The 27,698-nt window shown below is 43.4% G+C and overlaps 1 protein-coding gene across 4 annotated transcripts in view; it reads right to left on the bottom strand.

Annotated features, from left to right (window-relative positions):
- Positions 1–12,476, bottom strand: part of WIPI2 (WD repeat domain, phosphoinositide interacting 2) — a 34,661-nt gene extending 22,185 nt beyond the window's left edge. For 2 of the 4 annotated variants that reach the window (XM_045541247.1, XM_045541246.1), the window contains exons 1-3: positions 12,164–12,470; positions 9,897–9,950; positions 5,791–5,873 (exon numbers count right to left, since the gene is read on the bottom strand). In XM_045541247.1, the coding sequence (XP_045397203.1) occupies positions 5,791–5,873; positions 9,897–9,950; positions 12,164–12,237 (211 nt within the window). In that variant the 5' untranslated portion in view covers positions 12,238–12,470. Of the gene's footprint in view, positions 1–5,790; positions 5,874–9,896; positions 9,951–12,163 lie in introns of all 4 variants that reach the window. The other 2 variants (XM_045541248.1, XM_045541249.1) reach the window with 2 other exon arrangements.
- Between the last annotated feature and the right edge of the window lie 15,222 nt (positions 12,477–27,698).

Here is a 27,698-nt window from a genome sequence, read left to right as displayed (position 1 = left end):
TCCATCACAGCAGATCTAGGCAGAGAGAGGCTAGGAGATTCTCCTCTGTAGGGCCCATTACTATAAATCTCACTGAAATTAATATGCCAACCAGTGCCTGGCCTGTCAAATAGGAATAATGTGAGAAAGCACCATTTCTCAAACTTTAAAATGCAGATGACAGCCTGTAAAGTAAATGATGATTAGTTTCTTGGTCCAGCAAGAAGGCTGATAAAAGGCATTATATATCAACGGATGCATTTCTATAATCAACGTAGACTCTAGTCATTTCTGCTGAGCTAAGGAACAGTCTGCTTGTGTTGGGTTTCAGAACTGAACTCATTATGAGGTATGTTTTCCTAGCTCAGAAACTAGCTCAGAAAAAGCAAAGAAAATACACAATGCAGAATGTGAAAAAAGCCAACTTCTAAACTTTTGTGATATTCTACAAATAAATCCATATCCTTTATTTACTTTGCCTAACAGTGTAGGATATTGTTGTAGTAATATTAATATTTTTGGAAAGCGAGACCACATATTTGTGAATTACATATCTTCAAACAAAGAGAAATGGACATACAGAAAGAATTAGAAAACATATGGGGCATAGATAAGCAATGGGCAAAACATTATCTCGGAGATCTTGTAACTTTCAAGTTCAAAGTTACAATAATATAGATTAGAAAATGTCTTCCAGGCTGGGCGCGGTGGCTCACACCTGTAATCCTAGCACTCTCGGAGGGTGAGGCAGGTGGATCATTTGAGCTCAGGAGTTCGAGACCAGCCTGAGCAAGAGTGAGACCTCGTCTTTACTAAAAAAAGAAATTAGCTGGACAACTAAAAAAATATATATAGAAAAAATTAGCCAGGCATGGTGGCACATGCCTGTAGTCCCAGCTACTTGGGAGGCTGAGGCAGGAGGATTGCTTGAGCCCAGAAGTTTGAAGTTGCTCTGAGCTAGGCTGACGCCACGGCACTCTAGCCAGGCAACAGAGTGAGATCCTGTCTCAAAAAAAAAAAAAAAAAAAAAATTTTCCAATGTTGTTGGGCGAAGGGTTTTGTTTGTTTTTGGTTTTTATTAAATAAATGAAAGAAGAACAAGTAGTTGTCAATCATGTTTTTCTGTAAGACCAGATCTGGCTCATTCTTTCTATAACAGCAACAGTGACAGATAGCAGAGATCTGATTTTCTAATGGATTATTCAGAGTTATGAGGCTATAGGCCAATACAGACTCTGAACTAAATACGGAAACATGAAGTAATAAATATTCTTTGCTGAGTCTACTTGTAGAAAAATGCCAGAAAACAATCTTGACACTCAGTAGCTAACTTGTTTTCTCAGAGACATTCTTTTATCTACTATACTCAATAAAAGTATGTGCAAGAGGAAAGGCAGATAATGTTCTAGGAACAGAACCATGCAATAGCATCAGTTTAAAGTATTAACCTTCAAAATATTCTTTGTCCATTTCATCTATTTTTAAGGGCCACAGTCCACTAAGAAGCTAAGAAGAACACAGAAATTGATACACCACCTCACCATGTTGGTCAGTAAATAGTCACTCTTTAAAAGATGCTATCAAGACATCACATTTTTTATTTATTTATTTTTTGAGACAGAGTGTCACTTTGTTGCCCTGGCTAGAGTGAGTGCCATGGTGTCAGCCTAGCTCACAGCAACCTCAAACTCCTGGGCTCAAGCGATCCTACTGCCTCAGCCTCCCGAGTAGCTGGGACTACAGGCATGCGCCACCATGCCTGGTAATTTTTTCTATATATATTTTAGTTGGCCAGCTAATTTGTTTCTATTTTTAGTAGAGACGAGGTCTCGCTCTTGCTCAGGCTGGTCTTGAACTCCTGACCTCGAGCGATCCACCCGCCTCGGCCTCCCAGAGTGCTAGGATTACAGGCGTGAGCCACTGTGCCCGGCCAAGACATCACATTTTGTTCCACCAAAAACCTCTGAAAAAATAAGGCACTAAAAAGCCAGTAAATAAACTTCAATTTGAGGAAGAGTAGAGACCAGATTTTGGTATTCTCACACCCTTTCTAACCACTCAGCCTCCAATAGGGGAAAAATTCCACGGACTTCACAATAGATGACTATAGTAACTGTAGCAACAATTTAATAGTACAATTCAGGCACTTCATTTCGATACAGATTCCATAAATGTTTCAGTCATTCACAAAAGCCAAAAGGAACACTTTTTCTAGAGGTAGGACTACCCTTCTTTGAAGAAATACCCTGCAGGGAACAATCCCACGTGGGATCATGGGAAGGCAGCCAGTTTGGAGACCTTGAGGAATACTGACAGCCACCTGAGATAAAGAAGCACTAGGGGCTGGGCGCGGTGGCCACGCCTGCAATCCTAGCACACTGGGAGGCCGAGGCAGGAGGATGGCTCGAGGTCAGGAGTTCCAGGCCAGCCTGAGCAAGAGCGAGACCCCCGTCTCTACTAAAAATAGAAAGAAGTGATCTGGACAGCTAAAAATATATTTAAAAATAAAATTAAAAAAAAAAAAAGCACTATGGCACACCTATTTTATCATCCAGATCACATCTTCCAGCCTACACTGCAAAGAGTTTTGGGAAGATTAGTAAGCACCAGGAGGCAAGTCTATCGACAAGAAAAGGAGTAAAACCTCAGCCAGCCAGCAGGAACCATGATTCAGGAGTGCTGACCATAAAGATTCTGCTCCCCACACTCTCCCCAGAAAGGGCCTGAGTGCTTGCCTTTGGGGGCACAGCAACAAGAAAGGGGTGGTCAGGGAGAGTTAGACACTCTCCACGGATGGAGGTGAGGGGTACCTGAAGGTTCACCTGAAGAGAGGAGGCCAGGGCCTGGGAAGGAACCTAAAAGGCCCCTCACCTCCTGATGGGCCAGAACTCCACGATTCCAAGAGTAACTGGCACAAAGAAACCATTCTTTCTCCCAGTGTCTTCATCTCACATCACTGGGTGTGATCTGTGTCTGTGTTTGCTCGCCATTGTGCCCAAGCCTAAAGCCTAATATCTGACACAAATGTATTTAATTTTGGTCTTCCTCCGTTGTAACCAAGTGGCAGGAGAGTAGGAGCTCTATGAGTACTGATCTCCAGCAGCCCGAGCGGGCCTGGCACATAAATGTGTACTGAGTGAGACGTCTATTCACGTTAACTCATTGAACCTCCTCATTTGAGAAGTATCAACAGAAAGAGTAGGATTTTGGCCGGGCATGGTGGCTCACACCCATAATCCTAGCACTCTGGGAGGCCAAGGTGGGAGGATCGCTTGAGGTCAGGAGTTGGAGACCAGCCTGAGCAAGAGTGAGGACCCGTCTCTATTAAAAATCGAAAAAAAAATTAGCCAGTCAACTAAAAGTAGAAACAAAAAATTAGCTGGTCGTGGTGGGTTGGGCCTGTAGTCCCAGCTACTCGGGAGGCTGAGGCAGGAGGATCGCTTGAGCCCAGGAGTTTAAGGTGGTTGTGAGCTAGGCTGATGCCCCGGCACTCACTCTAGCTCAGGCAACAAAGTGAGACTCTGTCTCAAAAAAAAAAAAAAAAAAAAGAAAGTAGAATTTCAAAATGGAACATCAAACCATAATAAAAGCAAAAGTTGATAAAACTCAGGAAGGAAATACTGGCATTGTCAATAAGGAGGAAACCCAATTCCTCAAAACCTCATGTAGGTAATTTAAATGATTAACCCTCTGAACCCATATCCCAGTATGACTAATTAATTACAAGGATATTATGACTACTGAACTCCTCAGTCCCTGAAACAAGGATTCCTAACTTAGGTCAGGGCCATGGGTAGGCTCTGGGCTGCTTGAAACGTTGCATGCAGGAGACAATATGTACAAGCCACATATCTGGCCAAGGACTAGTATCTAGAATACAGAAAGAACTCTCAAACTTCAACACTAAAAAACACAAATAACCCAATTGGAAAGCGGGCAAAACCATGAACACAGTCCACTAAAGAGGATACACAGATGGCAAATAAGCACAGGAAAAGATCTCACCATCCTCGGCCACTAGGGGAACGCAAATTACAACCATAATGAGATAGCACTGCACATACCTATGAGAATGGCTGGAAAAAAAAAAAAACAAAAAAACAGTGATAACAGCAGATGCCGGCAAAGATGCAGAGAAATTCAATCACTCAGACATTACTGGTGAGAATGTAAAACAGTACAGCCACCCTGGAAATCAGTTTGGCAGTTTTTTTTTTTTTTTTTTTTTTTGAGACAGAGTCTCGCTTTGTTGCCCTGGCTAGAGTGAGTGCCATGGTGTCAGCCTAGCTCACAGCAACCTCAAACTCCTGGGCTCAAGCGATCCTACTGCCTCAGCCTCCCGAGTAGCTGGGACTACAGGCATGCGCCACCATGCCCGGCTAAATTTTTCTATATATATTTTTAGTTGGCCATATAATTTCTTTCTATTTTTAGTAGAGACGGGGTCTCACTCAGGCTGGTCTCGAACTCCTGACCTCGAGCGATCCACCCGCCTTGGCCTCCCAGAGTGCTAGGATTACAGGCGTGAGCCACCTCGCCCGGCCCAGTTTGGCAGTTTCTTAAAAACTTAACATGTAACAACCATGTGACCCAGTGATTGCACTCTTGGGCATGTATCTCTGAGAAATGAAAACTTAGGTCCACACAAAAACCTGTGCATGAATATTTATAGCAGCTTTATTTACAAAAGCTAAAAACTGGGATCAGCCCACGTGTCTTTCAACAGGTAAATGGGTTATATACTTCCATTTATCAAACAGTTTTGAAATGACAAAAGTAAGATTAGCAGCTGCCAGGGATTAGGAGGGGTTGGGGAGGCAGGCCAGGAATGGTTACAAAAGGGCAACTCAAGGGACCTTCATGGTTCTACAGCTCTCCAGGATTTTGATCAATACAAGAATCTACACAGGTGTGAGAACCGTACAGAACTCACACACACACAAAGGAGTATAGTTAATGCTGGAGACACGCAAACAGGAGAGACAGAAGTCAGTATCCTGGTTGTGATATTATACTACGGTTTGCAAGATGTTAGCAATGGGGGAAACCAGGCAAAGCGTGCAAGGGTTCCGTATTATTTTATACAACTGCATGTCAATCTACAATTATCTTAATGAAAAATTATGTATGTGGGAAGAGTCCAGAGCTTTCCACAGTCTCACTGGAGGGTATGCACCTACTACTATTTATTCCACAAGTACTATTTTACACACCATTAAGCACACACATACATAATTCTAACCCCAACAATATTATAGGCAGGCATTATTTCTGTTTTGCAAAAAATACAAAGGAACCGAGGCCCAGAGATGAAGTAACCCATCTAAAATGACACGAGTGACTGAGCAAAAAGCCAAAGCTCAGGGCCTCCCGCTATTCCACATTGCCTGACACGCAGGCTACTCGGATCCTGTGAAATGACAACTCAGGAAAATAAATCATTCCTACAGGGGTTGTAAAATTTTCAATTTTCTGGAAGCCCTTTATGATAGTAACCTAAGTTTAAATGGCATTAAAAAGGGGGAGAAATTACAGGATACGACATACAGCACGATGCCATGTATTGGAAAAGATCACCCATAAAACAAAACTTCTATATGTACATTTATATGCATGCAAATGCAGAGAAAGACCTGGGAGAACACCCACAGCTTTTTCACTAGTTGTCACCTCTTGGGAAGACTAAGGTGGAAGCAGAGGACTGGTCAAGAGGTGTTGGACTTCAACCACAGTGTCTGAATTTAGGACTGCATTCCAATTCCAGTACAATTTGTCTTTTTTAAAAAGGGGAAAAATAAAGCAAGCACTTACTGCATTCATAGATCTGTTCCAGCTTATCCACAGAAGAAAGGGAGAAAAATTTATAACCGGACTTACTACCAACAGCTAGGGACCTGCAAAAAAGCCAAATTCAGAAATAAGAACTGATACATATAGACAGTGACAATGCACAAACTAGCTCCCACGTTACCAGTTACCAGCATGCACCAAAAATTACACAGAACAAATTAATTTCACATAGTTTGTAAGGTGCATGGTACAAGAAGATGCCACCAGGTCAATAAAATAGACAGACCATATTCTTATTTAAAACCTACAGAACTTTTTCTGGAGATCTTATGTACAGCATGGTGACGATACTTAATAATAACGTATTGTATATTTGAAATCTGCTAAGATAGATCATAAGTGTTCTCACCACAAGAAAGGTAACTATGAGGTGATGGACATATTAACTAGCTTGATTGTGGTAATCCCTTCACTACGTATATGTATATTGAAACATCATGTGACATACCTTAAATATATACAATTTTGTCAATTATACCCCAATAAAGCTGGGAAAAATTAAAAGACAAAAAATCCTATAAAACTTCAAAGACAAGTTTGAGATATAAATGAAAGTAATCAGCCATAAAGTATTGGTTCCTTCAAAACAAACTGGGGTTTCTCAGGTGATCTGATGTACATGCACAGTGTATGCAAGAGTTGGAAAGCTAAGTAAGCTAATATTCTAAATTTTAAACAAAGATATTTTATAACCTAGGCAGATGCAGATACCCCTGCGTGTCGGTAGGCCTTTACCAACGATGGTTCCATCACTTACGTCTTGCTATGACTGTTCAGTGGGATGGAAATGAAATGGACCAAAAGGCTACCTTAGAATCTGGAATCAGAAGACCACATTGTTGGCTTGCAAGGAAAACGCAAAGGATCCGTTCTGATAGCCTCATGTTTAAGGTTCCATATTCATCTCCCAACACCACTGCTTCTGCTAAGAGGCTCAAGGAACTCAAGTGCTCACAGCCCTCCTAGCACAGGGAACCCATGACACTAAATGAAGGATTTCCTGATCAGAAAAGTACCTATCTCCAGAACACAACTGACCAAGCAAAGCAGAAGCAAGAAGAAAGGCCAGCTTTCAGAGAAAGAAAAGATAATGAAGCAGGAAGCAGTGGGACAAGGGAGGAATCAGATACTAGGATCATTTTTGTTTTTAATTTCTGGGAGAACAAGAAAACAGAGAAACCAAAAGGCTGGAAAATGATAAAGACAGACATTTCATACTATGAGTATTTGTACCCCAAGATAAGATTAGAGCTATTTTAATGATGTCATCTATTAAAACTTGAGATTTTCAACTACTCTTTCATAAATATGTGGAAGAAATATTCCAAGAAGGGAGTTGTTATAATCACTATTAATATTTAAAATTAACATTGGTTCATCTTAGAAGAACAGAAACAAAACTCTTTCTACCAGCTCATATAATTTTTCTTTGCAAGAATCACTTCTTCACTATATTGAATTAATTATATCAATGGAGTAATTTACTATTACTACCTGTAAATATTGTGAAAAGTAATAAAAGAACCAATATAAATATCCAGGAAGTCTAAAAATAAAACCTCAGTAAATCAGAACTTTTAAGAAACTCATGCTCAGGAAAATATTTTCCAGGTAACTAAGCATTGCTATTTTTAAGCACCACCCCCCACCCCCCACCATTTTTCATTAAAAAAACAAATCATACTTAATTGTGTACCTTCCTGTGTTCTTAAAAAAGGGAATGGCAGATTCTTCTGAGTTGAGGGTCTAATGTGCCCCACAGCAAACGGCCAGACTGGAGTACTGTTGTAAAAATATTTTTCTGCCTTTGTTTTGCTGATAGTTGTCACTCTTCCTCATGACCATCCTATCATTAACAGCCCCCCTCCTTTTCTAACTTCTTGTTGACTTGGAAATCAAATCACCAAGCTTATTAGCATTATGTATAAATAAGCTTGGAGAGTGCCTCTCCCATGGGCAACATTAATGAGCCTCAGTACCAGATCGTTTGAGTTTGAGATCTCTGGTTCTCAGCTGTGCTCCGTACAGCTAGAATGTGTTAAAACTGGGCTTTGCCAATCAAGTTTATTGTTCTTCCAGGTGTTCAAAAACTGATTTAGCATATTAAATATCTCAGGTAGAATTTTACCCACAGTCTACAAAACTGTGCACTCCAACCAGTAAGAAATGGAAACAAAAATATTCCAAATACTTTTTGAGATGTATATACATATAGTTTAGTATCAGCATATACTTTATTCGTAAAGATAAGTATTTTAAAATAATGACATTAAATACAAAAACGTTTGATATCTTCATTTTAACACCAACAATCAAGTTCACATACCCCTCTTTGGAGATTCTGCTTTTAATAATTACTCACGATTAGCCTGAACATAAAATGGCAGCTGAATGGGAGAGGAGAACAGATGAGATTTGCCCTAATAAATAATCTTATTGCCAAGAAATGTTTATGTGGTTTTAAGTTAACACAATGGGATCTTTTACTGATAAAGGGAAAAACTAGAAAATCATAACCAAAAACAGATGCCTTTGCTTACCCCCCAACCCAATGTTACTATCATACTCCCACCTTCAACTGTGCCTGGTGTCCAAATCCAGAGCCTGTTTTACCGTCTCCAGAGACCAGCCTGCCTTGTGCTAGGAAGAGGGAGTGTTTCCTAAACACACACTAAACCAATCCCCTTCATTTTCATCCCACAGCCCCCTCAGCCTCACTTCTCGAGCTGCCCTGGACTGCCAACTCCTGAGCCTTCTGGGATTCTGCAGTTTAATAAACGAGGTTAGTTCTCTGCTTTCTCCACTAGCAATTTAAGATCCAGCTTCCTTTACCATTTGCTAGCTTCCAAATTTTGTTGCTAATATTTTCCTTCTCATTCTCCTCGTCCTACAGGTTTAAGCCTTTTAAAGTATTTGTGACATTGTATTAGGGTTTGAGGATGGAGCCAAAATAAACACTTGTGTTTTGATACACCATCTTTAACTGAAAGTCTTTGTCAATGAATTCAAACTTGAGCATTCCATCTGAAAGATAAATGATTTCCACTAAAAAATGAAAATGTGAATCTGGTCGTTTTCTTAACTCCCTTTTCTTCACCCTGTTTCCAATCATTAGTACATAAAGGCTCTCCCTTTTCATCATCTTCTCCATGAAAAGAGCCATACTTGATTATGAGCTGGGAACAGTCCAACACTACTTGTAAACAGGAAGCAACGTGAACTGCTGCTGCCAGCCAAGACCTGGTAGGCCCCGGCGCCCTCACTTAGGGCATGGACAGCCCCCTCCATCCACCTCACATCCTCTCCACCCCAGAGCTCCACCTGGATATCCCTAAGGCCTTTCAAACTCATTAGTATCCCAAGCAGAGCTCATCGCCCCCCACACCCCGAACTGAATCCTTCACTGATTTTTTTCTCCCATAATGTTATCACTGTTCACCCAGAACCCAAGGCAGAAACGGGGGGTCATCTAAATTCTCCGGCAAATGCATCATGCACATCCTGAGGGTCACACAAGTCCTGATGACTAATCAGTCTCCTCCCCTCCCCCAGCCACTGCCACTGGATAATCCCTTTCTAAGTGATCTCCCACCCTCCTCAAACAACCCCTCTGCACAGCAGAGAGAATGACCTCAAACTTTAAGGTTGAAGGATCCTTAAAACCCATCTTCAATTTACACAAGAGAGGAGAGCAGAGCAGTACCTTCCCAGTACAATGCTGTGAACTACAAGAGACATAGTAGAAGACAGCAATACATCCAGACAGGTTTCTCTTGCTGTCTCCAGACACTCTGTAACATCAACTTTACAAACAAAAGACTCAGAAAGTCAAGTCCTCTTTATTCTATCCCTTCTAGAAATGGCATTTATAACAGACACTACCACATCACTAACTTCCCACAAGTTGTGGTATCTACTGGAAAAATTTAGTCCCTGATATTTCCATTTAAGATTCAAGTGATCCTCTGCCACTTATTAATTGCTTAACTTCAATTTCAAAAAGCCAAGAAGTCCTCCAACATAAGCCTTCCAAGGTGTTACTTTCAGAAACCAGGATCGGAACTAACCAGCGAATACGGGGACGACGGGAACGAGCTGCTCTTGGTGCCCTTTTCACTGGTCTAGGTAAAAAAAAAAAAAAAAAATAATAATAATAAAACAGATGGTCAAAAGCAAATAAAACTTATTCACACTTTTAGGATGAGAAATCACGAAAATACATTTGAAATCATATTACAAGAAGAAAGGCAGGACAGTTACAGGCTGGTATGCAATGAATATTGTGAGGCATTTAAAAGACAAAAGACGAAGTGAAATGACCGTATAACATATATATATTGGATTAAGTGAACTGGCTTCCACATTTTCTCACTGAATACAGTAAAATGCAGATTCTAGAACAACATTCTTTGTCTTGCTAAAAATTGTCTTCCTCTATTCAATTCTGGAGGAGGGAAAAAAACATAAAGCTTTTCCCAAGGAACTTACGTATTTCTTTCAAGAGTAAATTTAAAACAAATTACAGTCATTTTAACCCAGTAAACTTTTAGTATGATCCTAACTTACTATTCATTCCAATTTATGTTTACATTATATCAAGGTCTCTTCAGCAAGTCAAAATTATGACACAAATCTCTTGAACTAATAACTTCAGGAATCATAGGGAAGTGGGTAAGCAAATAATTTCCAAGTGTGAAAAGGTTCTATTTCAGGCCAAATAGAGTGACAGTCTTCTATTATACAGGGAACTTGGTAGCCCGATTTACATTTTTCCTATGTTTAATTTCCTTCCAATATAAATAACAAGTACCAAAAAAACTTAAAGAGCGGTGGAAAATGTTTTGGACGTTCTCTAATTCATTCATACAAGCCATAAAGCCTCATCAAACGACCACTCCTTACTAGTCTCAAAATATTAAGAGCTTAAATACCAAATCACAATTGCTTTGGAATTTGCTCTTCCCTACCTGGATTAATATAACATAGTCTATCCCAACTATAACAAACTGCAACAGGTGACCTGAACTGTTTTTGTTATGCTGGCTTTTGGTCACATACAACACTATAGTATTTGGTAGTTTTAATCTTTAAAAATTGCTGCACTATGATTTCTAAATTCACTGTCTTCAGAATCCTGCTTGTAGGTAGAAAACAGCATGGCATAGTGGAAAGAACACTGGAAGAGAACTCAGGAGACTAGATTCTACTCCCGCCCATTCCGCTATTAGTCAACTGTGCAAGCTCTGAAACGTTCTAAACTCCAGTTTCTCATCTGTAGTTGGAATAGGTGATCCACCCCCTTCAAACTTCACACAGCCCCACTGTGGGACTGTCACTAGTTTCACAACTATGGGAAGGTGCTGTTGAGCACCCACCATACATCGCTGACTGTTTGCCATTCTACCATTAACTTCTAATTTAAAAAAAAATCTCGTTTTCTACTTTGTTAATTCCTTTCAGCCAATAACAACTCAATCAACTACTTAGTAAAATGCCAAATGACCCACTCTTCCCCTTCTCTTACATCACTTCCTATTACTCACTTCCCAAGATGGCTCTTCTCCCTTCCAGCCTCACAACTCATCTTGGTTCTCCAAGAACCGCATCTATTAACTATTCCAACAAGTCATCCGAGGCAGCATCTGAAGAATCAGCTTCCAACCCATACCGGTTTAGACAATGCTCGGAATCCATGGGTTGGCATTAAGGTACTCTCTTACCCTAAGGACGACCCACCCCCTAAAACACCAAGGCTCCTGCACTTCTCTGTAACATCTCTATTAGCTTAGTTTCCTCTCTAGGTCAGATGCCAGGATTATCGCTAAGTTTGTTCCTTGCCCGGAGAAGACAACAAAGTTACTTGCCAAAAAGAACAGTGAGCAAGGAAGAAAAGGAAATAAAAGGGAGAAAGGGCCCAAGACGACGAGACAAGAAGGGCTTGAAAAGGAGAAAGAGTGGGGGGAGAAGGCAGAGCAAGAAAGGGAAGGCGGGAGAAGAGGAAGCAGCCCACTCCCGCCGCTCCACATGCGGCCAGAACGACAGGCCAAGCCACAAAGTTCTGCTCCAACTTTGCGAGGCGTGAGGTCTGAAGAAGGAGCCTCCCGGTGGGCAGATGAAAACACCCCCCTCTCCAGCACTTCCCCCGCCCGGGGCCGCAGCGCCTGAGGGTCTCCCAGGAGGGCGCCCCTCCCTCCGCGTGCCGGCCTCGGGTCTGCCCCCAGGGACGCCCCTGCCCGCCGCGGCCCGCGGGGAGGCCGAGCCTGCGACCCGCCGAGCTCGGCGCGGGCTCGGGCAGCAAGGCCGCCCCCCAGGCCCGACCCCGGCCCGGCCTTACGTGTTGTCCTGGTTGAAGTTGGCGAAGAGCAGCTGGCCGGCGCCGGCCTCCCCGCTCTGGCTCGCCAGGTTCATGGCTGGGCGCGCGGCAGGCGGGCGGGTCGGGCCGGCCGGGTGCACGCGCGCGCGCGAACGGGTCGGACTGCGCTCAGGGTCGGTGCCGGGCCCCGATCGGCGCCTCAGTCGCCGCCGCTCGCCGTCCCGGGATCAACCGCCGCCTCATCCCGTCCCCGCTCTTGTTTATGCTCCAGCCCCGGGACACCCTGGACGCCTGCGCGACCCCGCCCCCGCGGCGCACGGCCTCTCAGGGCGCATGCGTGCGGCGGACGTCCCGCCCCTTCACCTTCGGCCCGGGCCAGGGTTCCGGACGAGTACGCACGCGCGGCTGGGCCAGGAGGCGGGCGCGCCAGCGGCCGCGCATGTGCGTGGGGAAGAGCCGGGGGCGGGGAGTGCGCCTTCTATGTGCATCTTAATTCCAAAAGGGTCCGTGTGCCAATCATTGCGCTAAATATTTAGTTGCATTATCTTATTTGATGCTTACTGCAATCCGATGTAGGGAGTATCATATCCCCATTTACAGATTTGAAAATTGCGCCTCCAAAATTTTAATCCATTTGCCAAGTGCTAGATCTGAGACTGGAAACGCCCTGTTTCTCCAAGGCCCACGCTTCTTGGGTCCCTGAGAGAAGATCCCACCTTAAACTTATTCATTCAGCAATATTTAGGGAACACCTTTCATATGAACTAAATTGGCCGCCTCCTTTCCCTCAGAGAAGTTATATTGGAGGAGATACTTAGTTATAATTACAAACTCAGAGGTAGAACGCAGCAACATATTGAGGTTACCTAACCTAAACTTAAGGGACAGGGACTGTGAATTCAGAGACTTCCTGGAGATAAGACCTGAAGTTTGAGTAACCGGCCTAAGGGGATGGAAGTGCTCTGTGCAAAGGTCTGTGGATGAGAGTTGATCTGCTCAAGGAACTCTACAGTTAGCTTAGAGTGGGGAGGACACACACAAGATTTGGCTGGAGAAACAGGAGGTGGCCAGATCAAGCAGGGTATTGTTAAGATGCATTAAGCAAAAAAACTAATCATTATCCAAAGGAGCAATGGGCTGCCATTGGAGATAGGCAGGAAAATGGCATGATCAAATGTGTATTTAGGGAAGTTAATTCTAGCTACAGGGTCAAGAATGCATAGAAAATTATTGAGAAAAAGATAGTCTTTTCAATAAGGGGAACAAATTCCTGGCCTCATACCATACTCAGAAATTAATTTGAAATGGATCATAGTCCTAAATGTGAAAGGTAAAAACAATAAAGTTTCAAGAAGGAAACATAAGAGAATGCCTTCGTGATTCCGGGTAAGCAATGTCTTCTAAACGAGTACTTTAAAAAGTACCAATCACAAAATAAAAGATTGGCCTCCATCAAAATTAAGAACATCTGCTCATCAAGAGCCCATTAAGAGAGGTTGAAACGCAAGCCTCAGAATAGGATACATACATTTGCAATACATATTTTTGACAAAGGACATATCCAGAATATTTAAAGAACTTCTGCACATCCATAAGAAAAATATAGACAACTCTTTTTTTTAAATGGGCAAAATACTTGAACACAGGCATTTCATGAAAGAGGATATCAAAATGACTAGTGAGCACCTGAGAAGGTGGTCATCAATAATCATTAAGGGCCGGGCGTGGTGGCTCACGCCTGTAATCCTAGCACTCTGGGAGGCCGAGGCGGGCGGATCGCTCAAGGTCAGGAGTTCGAGACCAGCCTGAGCAAGAGCGAGAACGCCCTCCCCCCCGACCCCCTGGTCTCTACTAAAAAAGAAATAGAAAGAAATTATATGGACAGCTAAAAAAATATATATAGAAAAATTAGCTGGGCATGGTGGCGCATTCCTGTAGTCCCAGCTACTCAGGAGGCTGAGGCAGAAGGATTGCTTAAGCCCAGGAGTTTGAGGTTGCTGTGAGCTAGGCTGACACCACGGCACTCTAACCCAGGCAACAGAGCCAGACTCTGTCTCAAAAAAAAAAAAAAAAAAAAAAAACCTCATTAAGGAAATGCAAATTAAGAGCAAATGAGATATTGTTAAGCATCCGCCAAATTGGCTAAAGTCAATACAACTGACAGTACCAAGTGTAGGCAACAATGTAGATCAACTGGAACTCTCATACGCTGTAGATAGGAATATAAATTGTTTCAATTACTCTGGAAAATTGACACTATCTTCTAATGTTAAACACATATATTCCCTATGACTTGGCCATTTTGCTTCTAGGTGTATGCTCAATAGACATTAGCGCATATTTTCACCAAAAGACATGTATAAGAACGTTCATAGGCAGGGTGTGGTGGCTCAGGCCTATAATCCTAGCACTCTGGGAGGCTGAGGTGGGAGGATCGCTTGAGGCCAGGAATTCAAGACCAGCCTGAGCAAGAGCAAGACCCCATCTCTACAAAAAATAGAAAAATTAGCTGGGTGTAGGATGGCACCTGTAGTCCCAGCTACTCGGGAGGCTGGGGCAGGAGGATCGCTTGAGCCCAGGAGTTTGAGGTTGTAGTGAGCTATGATGACACCACTGCACTCCAGCCTGGGTGACAGAGTGAGACCCTGTCTCAAAAAAAAAAAAAGTTCATAGTTGCTTCATTTGTAATAACCAAAAACTTTTTACATCCATCTACAATAGAATAAATACACGAATTATGGTATATTCATACAAAAGAATACTACCCAGCAATGGAAAGGACATACACACCATGGATGAATATCACAGACTTAATGTTGAGTGAAAAAGGCCAGACACAGAAGAGTACATTCTATATCAATAGCTTTGTGTGAAGTTCAGGAACAGGAAGAAGAGTGGTTACCGCTGGTGAGCGATTGGTTGGGAGAGGGCACAGGGAGCCAGCTGAGTGCTTGAGCTGCCCTACATATTGATTTCAGTGGTTCTGTTATATGTGCGTACACATAGGCCAATGTAACTAACCACTGAAATCAAGATATAGGTAGGAACAATGTCTTCAGTGGCAACCCCAGTTTCCCATGGACTGTTATTATTGAATAAAGGCACATAAACAGGTGCCCAAGTGAATCCCTTGGGTTCTACGCACAGTTCTCCTTTTTTTTTTTTTTTTTTTTAAGTACCAGCTGGTTTTTTAAAAACCAGGTCAGGCTGGTCTCAAACTCCTGAGTTGAAGCAACCCTCCCACCCCAGCCTCCCAGAGTGCTAGGATTGATTACAGGTGTGAGCCACCACGCCGGGGTGGAGGGGGGGGGTGGTTACAGTTCTTGATCTCATTTTGAGCAGCCACTGAATTTTCCCCTGTTCATCAGAATCTATTATTCCAGCCAGAATAGTAACTCCCTCTCTCTCTATTGGTTCAGTGAATGAAAATCGCAAAATGGCCAGGAAGTGGACTCAGTTTCCAATTTACCGGAATCATGACCCTGTTCCCTGGGATGACAGGGAACCCCTTGGGTACTATCATCTCAAAATTCAGTGAGCCCAGTGCTGTGCAGGTGGAAACAAAACTCCTCTGGGCGGGTTATTAGATGTAACAGGCAAGGAAACACTCCCATCTCCAATCTTAGTTTTCAGGCATGTATTTGCATTTTGTCAAACAGCATCTTGATCTTACAGGGTGTGGTCTCTTAGCTGATGTCACAACTGAGCCTTCAGTAGGCCATTCTACCGTCCATCTGAGTAATAAGGCACACGATAAACATAGTGGATTCCAAAGGCATGAGCCCATTTTCAAACTTCCTTCACCCTAATGTAAATTTCTTGGTCAGAAGAACTGTGGTAGGGGACACCAAAGAGACCTCTCTGGGTAACACTATTTAAAAAACTGCACCCTCCACCCTTCCACACATTCCCGATCCCTTTCCTTGCTTTATATTTCTATATAGCATGTATCACCTTCCAACACACCATTAATGCCCCCTCCCGACTAGGACATAAGCCCCACGAGGACAGGGGTTTGTCTGTGTTGTTCACTGTGTGTGGTTAAGACCTGGAAAGGTGCCTGAGGAAGTCAACTGTGAGCCTCCTTTCCCGATGGAGCTGAGAGGTGCTGCCCACTCACCCCGTTTTTATTTCACTGCTTTACTATCTAGGTGGTACTGGGAACCACTGCAAGCTGTCGTTGGAGTGTAGGCTGGATTTCTGCCAGCGTCGTGACCTGTGTGTGATTTAGTAATGTGCTCACCTGGAGACAGCATCAGCTGACAGTCCTGTGGCGTGGAGAGCAGGAATGATGCCCTCATCACTTTAGGATTCCTCCAGGTGACAGGTCTGCCCGATGCCAGCTCAGAGAGAAGAGCCCTCCTGCTTTCAACCCGAAAGCAGAGCCGTCATCTGTGAGTGCTTAGAACATTCCTCGGAGATTCTTCTTACGTGCAACCTTCGGAGCTGAGCCATCCTCCCACAGGCAAGGTCCTAAATAAACTCGTGGGATAAACAGCTGGCACGGAGGCGGCAGCTAAGAGCTGGAGTGAAAGGATGCATGAGGGGGGGCCCTGGGGGAGGGGTCGGACGTGCAGAACACTGAAGTCAAACAGGCTTATTGGGGTTCAAATCCTGCCTTGGGTTCTGAGGAGCTGTGTGTCCTTAGGTCAGTCACCTGACCTCCCTGAGCATCAGTTTCTTCAATAACAACAAAGGCTGAGATATCTCACCTCCTGAGAGTGCTATTAAGATAGAACAGTGGCTGGAGGGAATGGGGAGATGATGGTTAAAAGGCACAAAATCTCAGACAGGAGAAATACTTTCTTTTGGAGATCTATCGCCCTGCATGGTGAATAGAGTTAATAATAGCCTATTGTACATTTCAAAATTGCTAAGAGAGTAAATTTCAAACCTTCTCACCACAAAAAAGTATTTGAAGTGATACGTTAATTAGCTTGATTTAATTATTCCATGTTGCATTCATAAATTATAATATCATGTTGTACTCTATAAATATATACATTGTCACTTTACAATAAAATAAAAAAGTTTAAAAATAGCTTGGACCGAAAAAAAAAAAAAAGATTGAATGGATAGGAAGAAACACCCCCAGAAAGGTGGAACAAGAATCCCTGAAAACCCACTTCTCCAATAAAAGCAATGACAAAAAATTGTCAAAATCAACTATTTCCTGAACTGGAAATTATCTAAAGGCTTGCAACAATATGCAGAACATTTATTCAAGTAAAAGGGCTGAATCTCAGTAAAGCACTTAGCTTTGTGGCATTTTAATTTTCCTTAATATCATCCCTCTCTCTAAGATCCATGGTAGCTGGAAAATCTGCCGGCTTGTAATGGTGGTAGCTGTGAAAATAAGCATCCTAGCAGCTGCTGAAGAGGTGGAATGGGCTTAAGGTCCCCAAAAGCCCCATCCCCAGAGGACTGTCACTATTTGACTTGTCTGGCAGTTTGCTGAAAACTTCCATTCTCAAAGCTTGTCTTTATTTGATCCAAGAGTTAGCTAGTATTTGTGCAAATAACCCTATTCCCAAGGTATTTGTCTAAAACAATCAGTGGCAATTGTTTAACATTGCAATTACCTGAGGAGCGTTACCAGCTGGGGCTAATAATAGACCAAAAAAAGTTTAAAGGAATAACTGGGGAATGATATGGCAGTAAGAAGCTTTGGAAAGCTCTCTGTATGTTTCTGAGAATCTAGTAAGCTATGTGTATGTGCCAGGCTGTGCACATACCTAGGAAAGATCTGAGAAGGTCCTAAACTCTCACCTCTGGCCTTGCGGGTCTGATAAGAGGAAGAAAAGACTAAAGCACAAGAGGAAATGAGGCTAAGGCTAAATGGCTTGCTGGAGTGTCGAAGGCATGACCCAACACACACACAGAGCTCCTCAGCAAATGCTGGCAAGTGTAATAGTTCAAAGCATTTAAAAAAATTTCTGTCCAGCGATTGACCACTAAGATAATTGAGAAAATATTAGTGGTTGCACACAACAGAGGCCAGAAATTTTACAGAATTAGTTCAGAAAAGTCACTGAACAAACAGAAAACAATAATTCACAAACAGCAACATTAAACTCTGGGGTGGAGAGAGGAATCTGATTTCCATAGGTGCCATATCGTGTTATTCAAAATGTCCAATTTTGGGTAAACTATGAAAAACACAAAGATATAAAAAAAATGTGGCTCAAAAACAGCGGAAAAAGCAACTACCTTTGAAGGGGCCTAGATGGTGGATTTAGTGGACAAGAACTTCAAAGCATCTATTATAAATATGTTCATAGAACTAAAGAAAACCACACGGACAGAATTAAAGGAAAGGTAGGATGTCTCATCAAATAGAGAACATAAGCAAAGAGAGAGAAATCATAAAAAGAACCTAATAGAAATCTGGAGTTGAAAAGTACAATAACCAAAATGAAAAATTCACTATAGAGGCTTAACGACAGATCTGAAGTGCCAAAGGAAAGAATTAGCAAACTTAAAGACAGATCAGTTGAGAATATCTAGTTTGAGGAATGGAAAGAAAAAAGAATGAAGAAAAATTAAGAGACTCAGAGACCTGTGGGACCCCATCAAACATACCAATACGGAGAGTCTCCAAGTTATGATGGTTCAACTTACAATTTTTCGGCTTCACAATGGTGTGAAAGTGATACTTTGAATCCCCCACATAACCATTTTGTTTTTTACTTTCAATGTATCATTCAATAAATTACATAAGAGATTCAACAGTTTATTGTAAAATAGGCTTTGTGTTAGATGATTTTGCCCAACTGTAGGATAATATAAGTGTTCTGAGCACAGTTAAGGTAGGCTAGGCTAAGCTAGGATGTTTGGTAGATTAGGTCTATTAAATTCATTTTTGACTGATGATATTTAATATTTTCAACTTACAATGGATTTATTGGGGTGTAACCCCATCGTAAACTGAGGAGCAACTTTATATGCATAATGAGAGTCCCAGAAGAATAGGATTGAGAAAAAGGGAAAGAAAGAATATTTGAAACACTTGTCAAAAATAGAAGTATCTATTGAAGTGAAGGGTGAAAATTCCCCAAATTTAATGAAAAACATTAATCTTCACATCCAAGAAGTTTGACAAATTCCAACTAGGATAAACTCAAAAAAATCCACAACTGGACACATCATAGTCAAACTGTTGAAAGTCAAAGACAGAGGATCATGAAAGCAGCAAGAAAAGGTGACTTATCACAAACAAGGGATCTTCAATAAAATTAACAGCTGAGTTATTATCAGAAAAGATGGTCATTATCCAGTTTCCTGGCAAGGCATGGTGGCTCACACTTGTAATTCTAACACTTTGGGAGGCTGAGGTGGGAGGTTCGCTTGAGGTCAGGAGTTTGAGACCAGCCTGAGCAAGAGTGAGACCCTGTCTCTACTAAAAATAGAAAAATTAGCTGGGAGTGGTAGTGTACACCTGTAGTCCCAGCTACTCGGGAGGCTGAGGCAGAAGGATCACTTGAGCCCAGGAGTTTGAGGTTGCTGTGAGCTAGGCTGATGCCACAGCACTATAGCCCAGGCAACAGAGCAAGACTGTCTAAAAAAAAAAAAAATCCAGGTTCCCCAGCACCATTTGTTTGAAAAGGTTATTCTTTCTCCCCTTGAAATGTCTTGAAACACTTGCCAAAAATAGAAGTGTCTGGACTCTTGATTCTATTCAATTGGTTTACATGTCTGTCCTTATGCCAGTGCCACACTGTCTTCTTTGTTATACCTTTTTAAAATTGGGAAGTGTGAAACCTCCAACTTAGTTCTTTTTCCAGATTGTTTTAGCTATTTTAGGTCCTTTCACTTCCATATGAATTTTAGAAACAGCTTGTCAGTTTCTGTAAAACTACAGTTGGGATTTTGATAGGGATTGTGTTGACTGTAGATAATTTGGGGGTGCATTGGCATCGTAACAATATTAATGGTGTTACATACCTGTAGTCCCAGGTACTTGGGAGGCCTGGGTGGGAGGATCACTTGAGCCCAGGAGTTTGAGACCATCCTGGGCAACATAGCAAGACCCTGTCTCTAAAAAATAAAAATAAAAAAGCAGCCAAAAAAGCCCCCATAATATTAAGTCTTATGATCCATGAACATGGGATGTCTTTGCATTTATTTAGGTCTTTGATTTTTTTCAATTATGTTTTGTAGTTTTCAGTCTTATAGTTCTTTTGTTAAATTTATTCCTAAGTATTTTATTTTATTTTATTTTATTGAGACAGGGTCTTGCTCTGTTGCCCAGGCTAGAGTGCAATGGTGTGCTAATAGCTCACTGAATCCTCAAGCTCCTGGACTCAGGTGATCCTCCTGCCTCAGCCTCCTGAGTAGCTGGGACTACAGACATGCATCACCACACCTGGCTAATTTTTAAATGTTTCATAGAGATGGGGGGGTCTCACTATATTGCCCAGGCTGGTCTCTAATTCCCGACCTCAAGCAATCCTCTCACCTCAGTCTCCCAGAGTGGCAGGATTACAGGTGTGAGCCACTGTGCCTGGCCAGTATTTTATTCTTTTTGATGTTATTATACATGGGATTGTTCTTAGTTTTATTTCAGATTGTTCATCACTAGTGTATAGAAAAACAATTGATTTTTGTATACTGATCTTGTATTATGCAATCTTGCTAAAGTCATTTATTATTTCTAATAGTTTTCTTTAGCAGGTTTCTTAAGATTTTCTATATATAAGAGCATGTCATCTGCAAATAGAAATAGATAACTTCTTCCTTTCCAATTTGGATGTCTTTTATTTCTTTTACTTGCTCAATTGCCCTGGCAAAACCTCCAGTAGTACAATGTTGAATAAAAGTGGCAAGAGCAGATGGTATTTTTGTCTTATTCTTTATTTCTTTTTTTTAAGAGACAGGGTCTTGGCTGTCTCTTAAAAGCAAGGCTTGAGTGCAGTGGCATGATCAGAACTCACTGCAACCTTGAATACCTGGGCTCAAGCGACCCTCTGGCCTTAGCCTCCCAAGCAGCTGGGACTACAGGCGAGTGCCACCACACCCGGCTAATTTTTTATATTAGTCTCAAACTCCTGGCCTCAAGCAATCCTCACTTCTCCCACAGTGCGGAGATTACAGGAGTGAGCAACCACGCCCAGCCTCTTTGTCTTGTTCCTGATTTTAGAAGTCTTTCATCATTAAGTATGAGTTGAGCTGTGGGTTTTCTGAGATGCCCTTTATCATGTTGATGAAGTTCCCTCCCATTCTTAGTGTGCTGGGTGTTTTTATCATGAAAGGATGTTGGATTTTGTCAAGAGCTTTCCTGCATCTCTTGGAGGCTCATGGGATTTTGATCTTTGTTCTGTTGATACAGTGCATTACATCAATTGATTTTCTCATGTTGTATTCCCGGGAGAAATGCCGTTGTGTCCTGGGGCATGAGCCTGTTAATGTGCTGTTGGATTCAGTCTGCTGGTATTCAAGAAACTGCATTCCGTTGATTGAGGATTTTATGTTCATAAATAATATTGATTTGTGGGTTTTCTTTTTCTTTTGGTGTCTTTGTCTTGCTTTCGGATCAGGGTAACGCTGGCCTCATAGAGTGGATTAGGAAGTGTTTCCTCCTCTTCTGTGTTTTGGAAGAGTTTGAGAACTGGTATTTAAATGTTTGGTGGAATTTACTAGTGAAGCCTGTGTCTCGGTCATGCTATGCTGTGTTTCTGCATGTCTCATAATTTCTTTCTTGAAAGCTGGGCATTTTAGATTATATATATATATTATTATTATTATTTGAGACAGAATCTCACTCTGTCCTGTCGCCTGGGCTAGAGTCCCACGGCATCAGCCTAGCTCACAACAACCTCAAACTCCTGGGCTTGAACGATCCTCCTGCCTCAGCCTCCCAGGTAGCTGGAACTACAGGCACACGCTACAATGCCCAGCTATTTTTTCTTCTATTTTTAGTAGAGACGGGGTCTCGCTCTTGCTCAGGCTGGTCTCGAACTCCTGACCTAGAGCGATCTTCCCACCTCAGGCTTAGATAATACATTGTAGCAACTCTGGATGCTGATTCCCTGGCCCCGTGGTGGTTGTTTGCTTGGTGGTTTATTTGCTTTGTGACTTGGCTGAACTACTTCTGAGGAGTCACTTCTACTGTCACATTGCCCGTCCCTCACTGTGCAGACTCTCGTGTCCCCGCTCAGAGCACTTCGTCTTAGTTTTACCTTTTAACTTGGCAACTGAGGGGTCGTCCCTGGGGCAGCATGAGCTGCTTGATGTTGTGCTTAAGCCCCTTGGCCAGTCAGACTTTTGCCTTTTACTGTTGGATGTGTGTGTGGCTTGGAGGCTGCTATCGCAGTTCAGAGAATTTCCCCTTTTTGTCTCACGGTCAGCCAGAGACTGATCGTGTAGAGCTCTCCCTGTGATCTCTCCCAAGAGGGCACAGCTCGGACAGGCACCGGCTTCCAGATGGCCAGGATGGCTGTGACATCATCCTTACGCCTGGCTTCCTGGGAGTCCCTCTGGGTTGGAGTAGCTTATGGTTCAGTACGCGCTGCTCAGAGCTTACGCTAAGCCCCTCGCGCCTGTGGGAGGATGGTCTGGGTGCTCTGGGAATGTTTTCAAGTCCGCCCCGTGTGCTGTTCCCGGTTGCTCCTACGAGGATGCAGCCTAGCCAGTGAGCACAGCCCTCCTCAACCCCCAGGCTGTCCACCACCCCAGGGGAGTTTTCCTGGCTGCCTCTTTCTCTGACTCCCGGAAACTTCCAGAGGCTCTGCCAATCTCCACCAAGGTCTTCGAGATCTCCCTTCAGGCATGGTGTTCTCAAACCCAAGGTCCCAGAAGAGTCGGTCCCCTCAGGCACAACTGCTGAGCACCTGCCTTGAGGCCTGGGCCACGCCACCTGAGCTGAGGGTGGGGACTGGCTTTTCCTGGAGCCACACACCTGCTCTACAGATGAGCGCTGGGGTGGGGCAGGTGGGCAGCAGCCGCTGGTTTTTTCAGCTCATCCCCGTAGGGGTCTTCACCCTGGGAGCGAGCTGGAGTGGGGTGATTGGGGCCCGGAATTCTCAGCAGTGCCTGGGGCGCACCTCCTGCTGTAGGAGCGAGGGCTGGGTGCGGGGAGAGAGACTGTGGCCCCCTGGGCCAGCCACATCTGCCTGGAATGTTGCTTCTGCAACACGGGGTTGGGGTGATGAGAAAGCCAGAGGGCAGAGGGAGCCCCATTTTCTTGGCTGCACCAGCCCCTAGTACGGTCCCGTGACACAGAACTGGGTGTGGGTGATGTGGGGGGCCAGGGCTCAGAGGCCACGGATGCTGCTGATTTTGCAGCGATTTAGTGGTTTTCTTTAATGCATGTGTCTCTCCTTGCTCTTTGCCCTTAGGGTCATTTTCAGAGAATCTGAATGATTGTTTTTTAATATTTTCATCAGTTAAATTGTTATTTTGCTGGGGAAGACAGCCTGCCGAGTCCCTTATGCCGTCATTCCGGATGTCCCACCCCTGCATCTTGCTTTTTCACCTAATAACGTATCCTGGGGACATTTCCCGGTCACCTCAGATTGAACACAGTACCTCCTGCCAGTGGCCTGGGATTGCGCCCTGTGTGTCCTGCCATATTTAAAACAGTTGCACACCTAGAATGCTTCCATTTTCCACTATTTTGGGCAGTGACATACCTTCTGCCTCCACGCTCTGTCCCTAGTGAACGAACACCTGTGATCTTTGAGCTTTAGATGCCATCCTATTTTTTTTTTTTTGAGACAGACTCTCGCTCTCTTGCCCGGGCTAGAGTGCCATGGTGTCAGCCTAGCTCACAGCAACCTCAAACTCCTGGGCTTAAGCAATCCTTCTGCCTCAGCCTCCTGACTTGCTGGGACTACAGGAATGCGCCACCATGCCTAGCTAATTTTTTTCTATATATAGAATTTTAGCTGTCCAGATCATTTCTTTCTATTTTTAGTAGAGGCGGGGGTCTTGCTCTTGCTCAGGCTGGTCTTGAACTCCTGACCTTGAGCCATCCTCCTGCCTCGGCCTCCTAGAGTGCTAGGATTACAGGTGTGAGCCACTGCGCCCAGCCTAGCCATCCTATTTTTGACTCCCATATTTATTCCTCTCTCCAAACCTCTTCTTTGAGCTCCTGAAAGCTAGAGCCAACTCTTCCCTTGGAAGGGAGCTCTACTTGGTCTCCCAAACATCTCTAACTTTAAAAACCCAAAACAGGTTCTTGGTTCCCTGAAACCACCTCTGTCCTAGGCTTTACTGTCTCAGCAGGTGGCCCCTTTCTCTCTCTCTCACACCCATGGAAATGAGGAAAACCCACCCAAGTGAGAACAAGCAAAGCCTATTTATTCAGCATTTGTTATAGTGAGGGAGTCGGCCGCTTTTGTTGGGCAGAGACTCAAAGGCAGGCAGAGGAAAGCCTGTGCCCAGGAGTTTGAATGCAGCCTGGACGACATAGCAAGACCCCATCTCTAAGAAAAAAAGAGCTAAATCTGCTCCCCTAACCAATGACATGGGATGCCACCTTCTAGGCGGCCACCTTGGGCTTCCCCAGGTCCACAACCTCCAATCAGGCACCACCGGCCCTTCCCTTTTTTCCCTCTAAAGCTTTCTCTGCTCCATGAAGCCCTGACCACCCTGCTAGCCAAGGTCCCATCCCAGCTACCTCTGTTACCCTTTTTAGCATTTAAAATTAAAAAAAAATTTATGGATATTTTTACACATATCAAAACTAGAGAGAAAAGTGTGATGAATTTCCATGCACCCATCACCTGGCTTCAACAGTGACCAACGTGTTGCTATTCCTGTTTCAGCTACGCTCTCTGACACCCTGTGTCTGATAAATCCCAGACATCATTTCATTTCTCCCGCATGTGCCTCAGTATGTACTTGGAGGAAAACCTTTTTGCTTTAATGTGACCACCATGCCATTATCTCACCTCACAAAATGAACAGGTATTCCTGAATGTCATCGAGAACACACTCGGGGGCCATTTCCTAATTGTCTCAGAAAAGTCCTTTGACAGTTGGCTCCTTTGAACCAGGACGGGCGTGGGCTCTACGTGACATGGATTGATCAGCCCTTTCCGTTTGTTTTTGATCAGTGGTCTCCTGGCTCTAGTGCTCACTCCAGGCAGGTGTCGGAGAGACTGGGTCATTTGTCCTGCAGACGGTCCCACATTGTGGATGTGGCCAATTGTGTCATGGTTGTTTAACTGGAGGATGAGAATATTCTTAACTCTTTTACTTAGAACTAGAGGAAATAGGTTTTGGCAGGAAGACTTCACCTTTGATTCCCAGAGGTGGGGGATGATGGGTTAAAGGGTGCCTGCATTTTAAATTGCTACATGTTGGCCAGGCACGGTGGCTCACACCTGTAATCCTAGCACTCTGGGAGGCCGAGGCGGGTGGATTGCTCGAGGTCAGGAGTTTGAGACCAACCTGAGCAAGGGCGAGACTCCGTCTCTACTAAAAATAGAAAGAAATTATCTGGCCAACTAAAAATCCATATAGAAAAAAAAAATTAGCCGGGCATGGTGGCGCATGCCTGTAGTCCCAGCTACTCGGGAGGCTGAGGCAGTAGGATCGCTTAAGCCCAGGAGTCTGAGGTTGCTGTGAGCTAGGCTGACGCCACGGCACTCACTCTAGCCTGGGCAACAGAGCGAGACTCTGTCTCAAAAAAAAAAAAAATTGCTACATGTGCTGCTGCAAAGGTTATGCTAACGTGTAGTCTCCCAGCCACAGGTGGGAATGCCTGTTCCCACCCCAGCCCCAGTCAAAGCCAAGCCCAGATGGGATCAATTTTTTTAACACATGTAATTCTACTTTTGGCCACCAGAGGCCACCAAGGCCCAGCACATTGGACCCACGGGTGCCCTCCAAGGCTAGTGGCTTGGGCTTGGGCTCCCCTCTTGGGAGGCCGGGGTGGAGTTGTCATTCCTCAGAACGTCTCACATCCAGTAATCAGGAGGTAGGTGCGTGGGGAGGACAGGGCAGGGGTGGTGGGCAGCGCCTGGAAATTTCTGAGCACCGAACATTTCTGTGATTAAAAACATGCGGTCGTTAACGCTGCCAGTCATTAGTTACAGCAGGTGTGCTCCAACATCACACTTCCTCTCTGCCTCTCCTAGACACACACACAATGCGTACAAGATGTGCATTCTCTCTCTCTCTCTCTCTCTTGCTCTCTTTCTGGGATGGCTATATATACATTTTGGGGTGCTTTTTTGGTTTGTTGAAGTGTAACTTACATACAGCAAAATTCAGTTGTGTTAGGTGTACAGTTCTATGAGGTTTGACAAGTTTATACAGCCGTATAATCACACCCACAAGCAAGATATAGAAGAGTTCCACCCCCTCAAAATTCCCTCGTGTCCCTTTGTAGTCAACCTCTGCCCACCCCCTAGCACCCTGATGACCACTGAACTGTTTTCTGTCTACAGGTTTGCCTTTTCCAGAATGTTGTATCTACTAAATGGAATCGTGTAGGGTGTAGACTTTGAGTCCGGCTTCTTTCACTTAATCATGCGTGTGAGATCCACCCAGGTTACTGCGTGTCTCAACAGTCCATTCCTTGTTGTTGCTGAGCAACATTCCATTGTGTGGATGGACCCCCATGTGTCTGTGTGTCCCCAGTTGACAGACATTTCGGTTGTTTCTAGTTTTTGGTGATTACGAATGAAGCTGCTATTAAAATGTACATACAGGTTTGTGTGTGGACATACATCTTCATTTCTCCTGGGTAAATACATAAGAATGGGATTGCTAGGTCATATGGTGGCTTTATTTTTTTGAATCATTTTTTAAAATGGTTTAAAATGGTAAAATATATGTAACAAAATTTACCACTTATAAGTACACAGTTTATTGGCATTAAGTACATTCACATTGTTGTGCAAGAGGGCAGGTGTATTTTAACTTAGTAAGAAGCTGCCAAGTGGTTGTAAGTAGGGCAGATACGTGGGGAAGAGGGGGCAGGAGGGGATCAGCATTCCCACTGGCGTTCCACATTCTTGTCTGCTTTTGGTATTGTCGGTTTTGACTTGAGCCATTCTAAGTGGTATGGAGTAGAATCACACTGTGGTTTTAATTTGCATTTCCCTAGGGCTAATAATGTGCATCTTTTGACATGCTTATTTTCCATCTGTATGTCTTCTTTGACAAAGTATCTGTTCAGACTTTTCCCCTATTTTTATGTTGGGTTGTTTGCTTTCTTATTATTGAGTTTTTGAAAAAACTTTAATAAACATATAGAGTTGTGCTACCATCACCACAATCCAGTTTTAGAACATTTCCATCACCCCGAAATATTCCCTTAAGTCCATCTGTAGTTATTTCCTGGTTGCACTCCTAGCCCCAGTCAACTTGCTTTCTGTCTCTGTAAATTTCATACAATCTGTAGTCTCTTGTGTCTGGTTTCTTTCACTCAGCATAATGCAATCCATGCATGTTATAACCGGTATCCATATCTGTTCCTTTTTATTATTGAGTAATATTCCACTACATGGATATACTACAGTTGATGTGTCCATTCCCCAACTGTAGACATTTGGATTATTTCTGGTTTTGAATTGTTATGAATATTGCTGCTATAAATGTCATT

The sequence above is a fragment of the Lemur catta genome, chromosome 2, assembly GCF_020740605.2.
Source record: "Lemur catta isolate mLemCat1 chromosome 2, mLemCat1.pri, whole genome shotgun sequence".
NCBI classification, from domain to species: Eukaryota; Metazoa; Chordata; class Mammalia; order Primates; family Lemuridae; genus Lemur; species Lemur catta.
The sequence above is the reverse complement of the archived record's forward strand: the minus strand, read 5'-3'. Positions and strand labels throughout refer to the sequence as shown.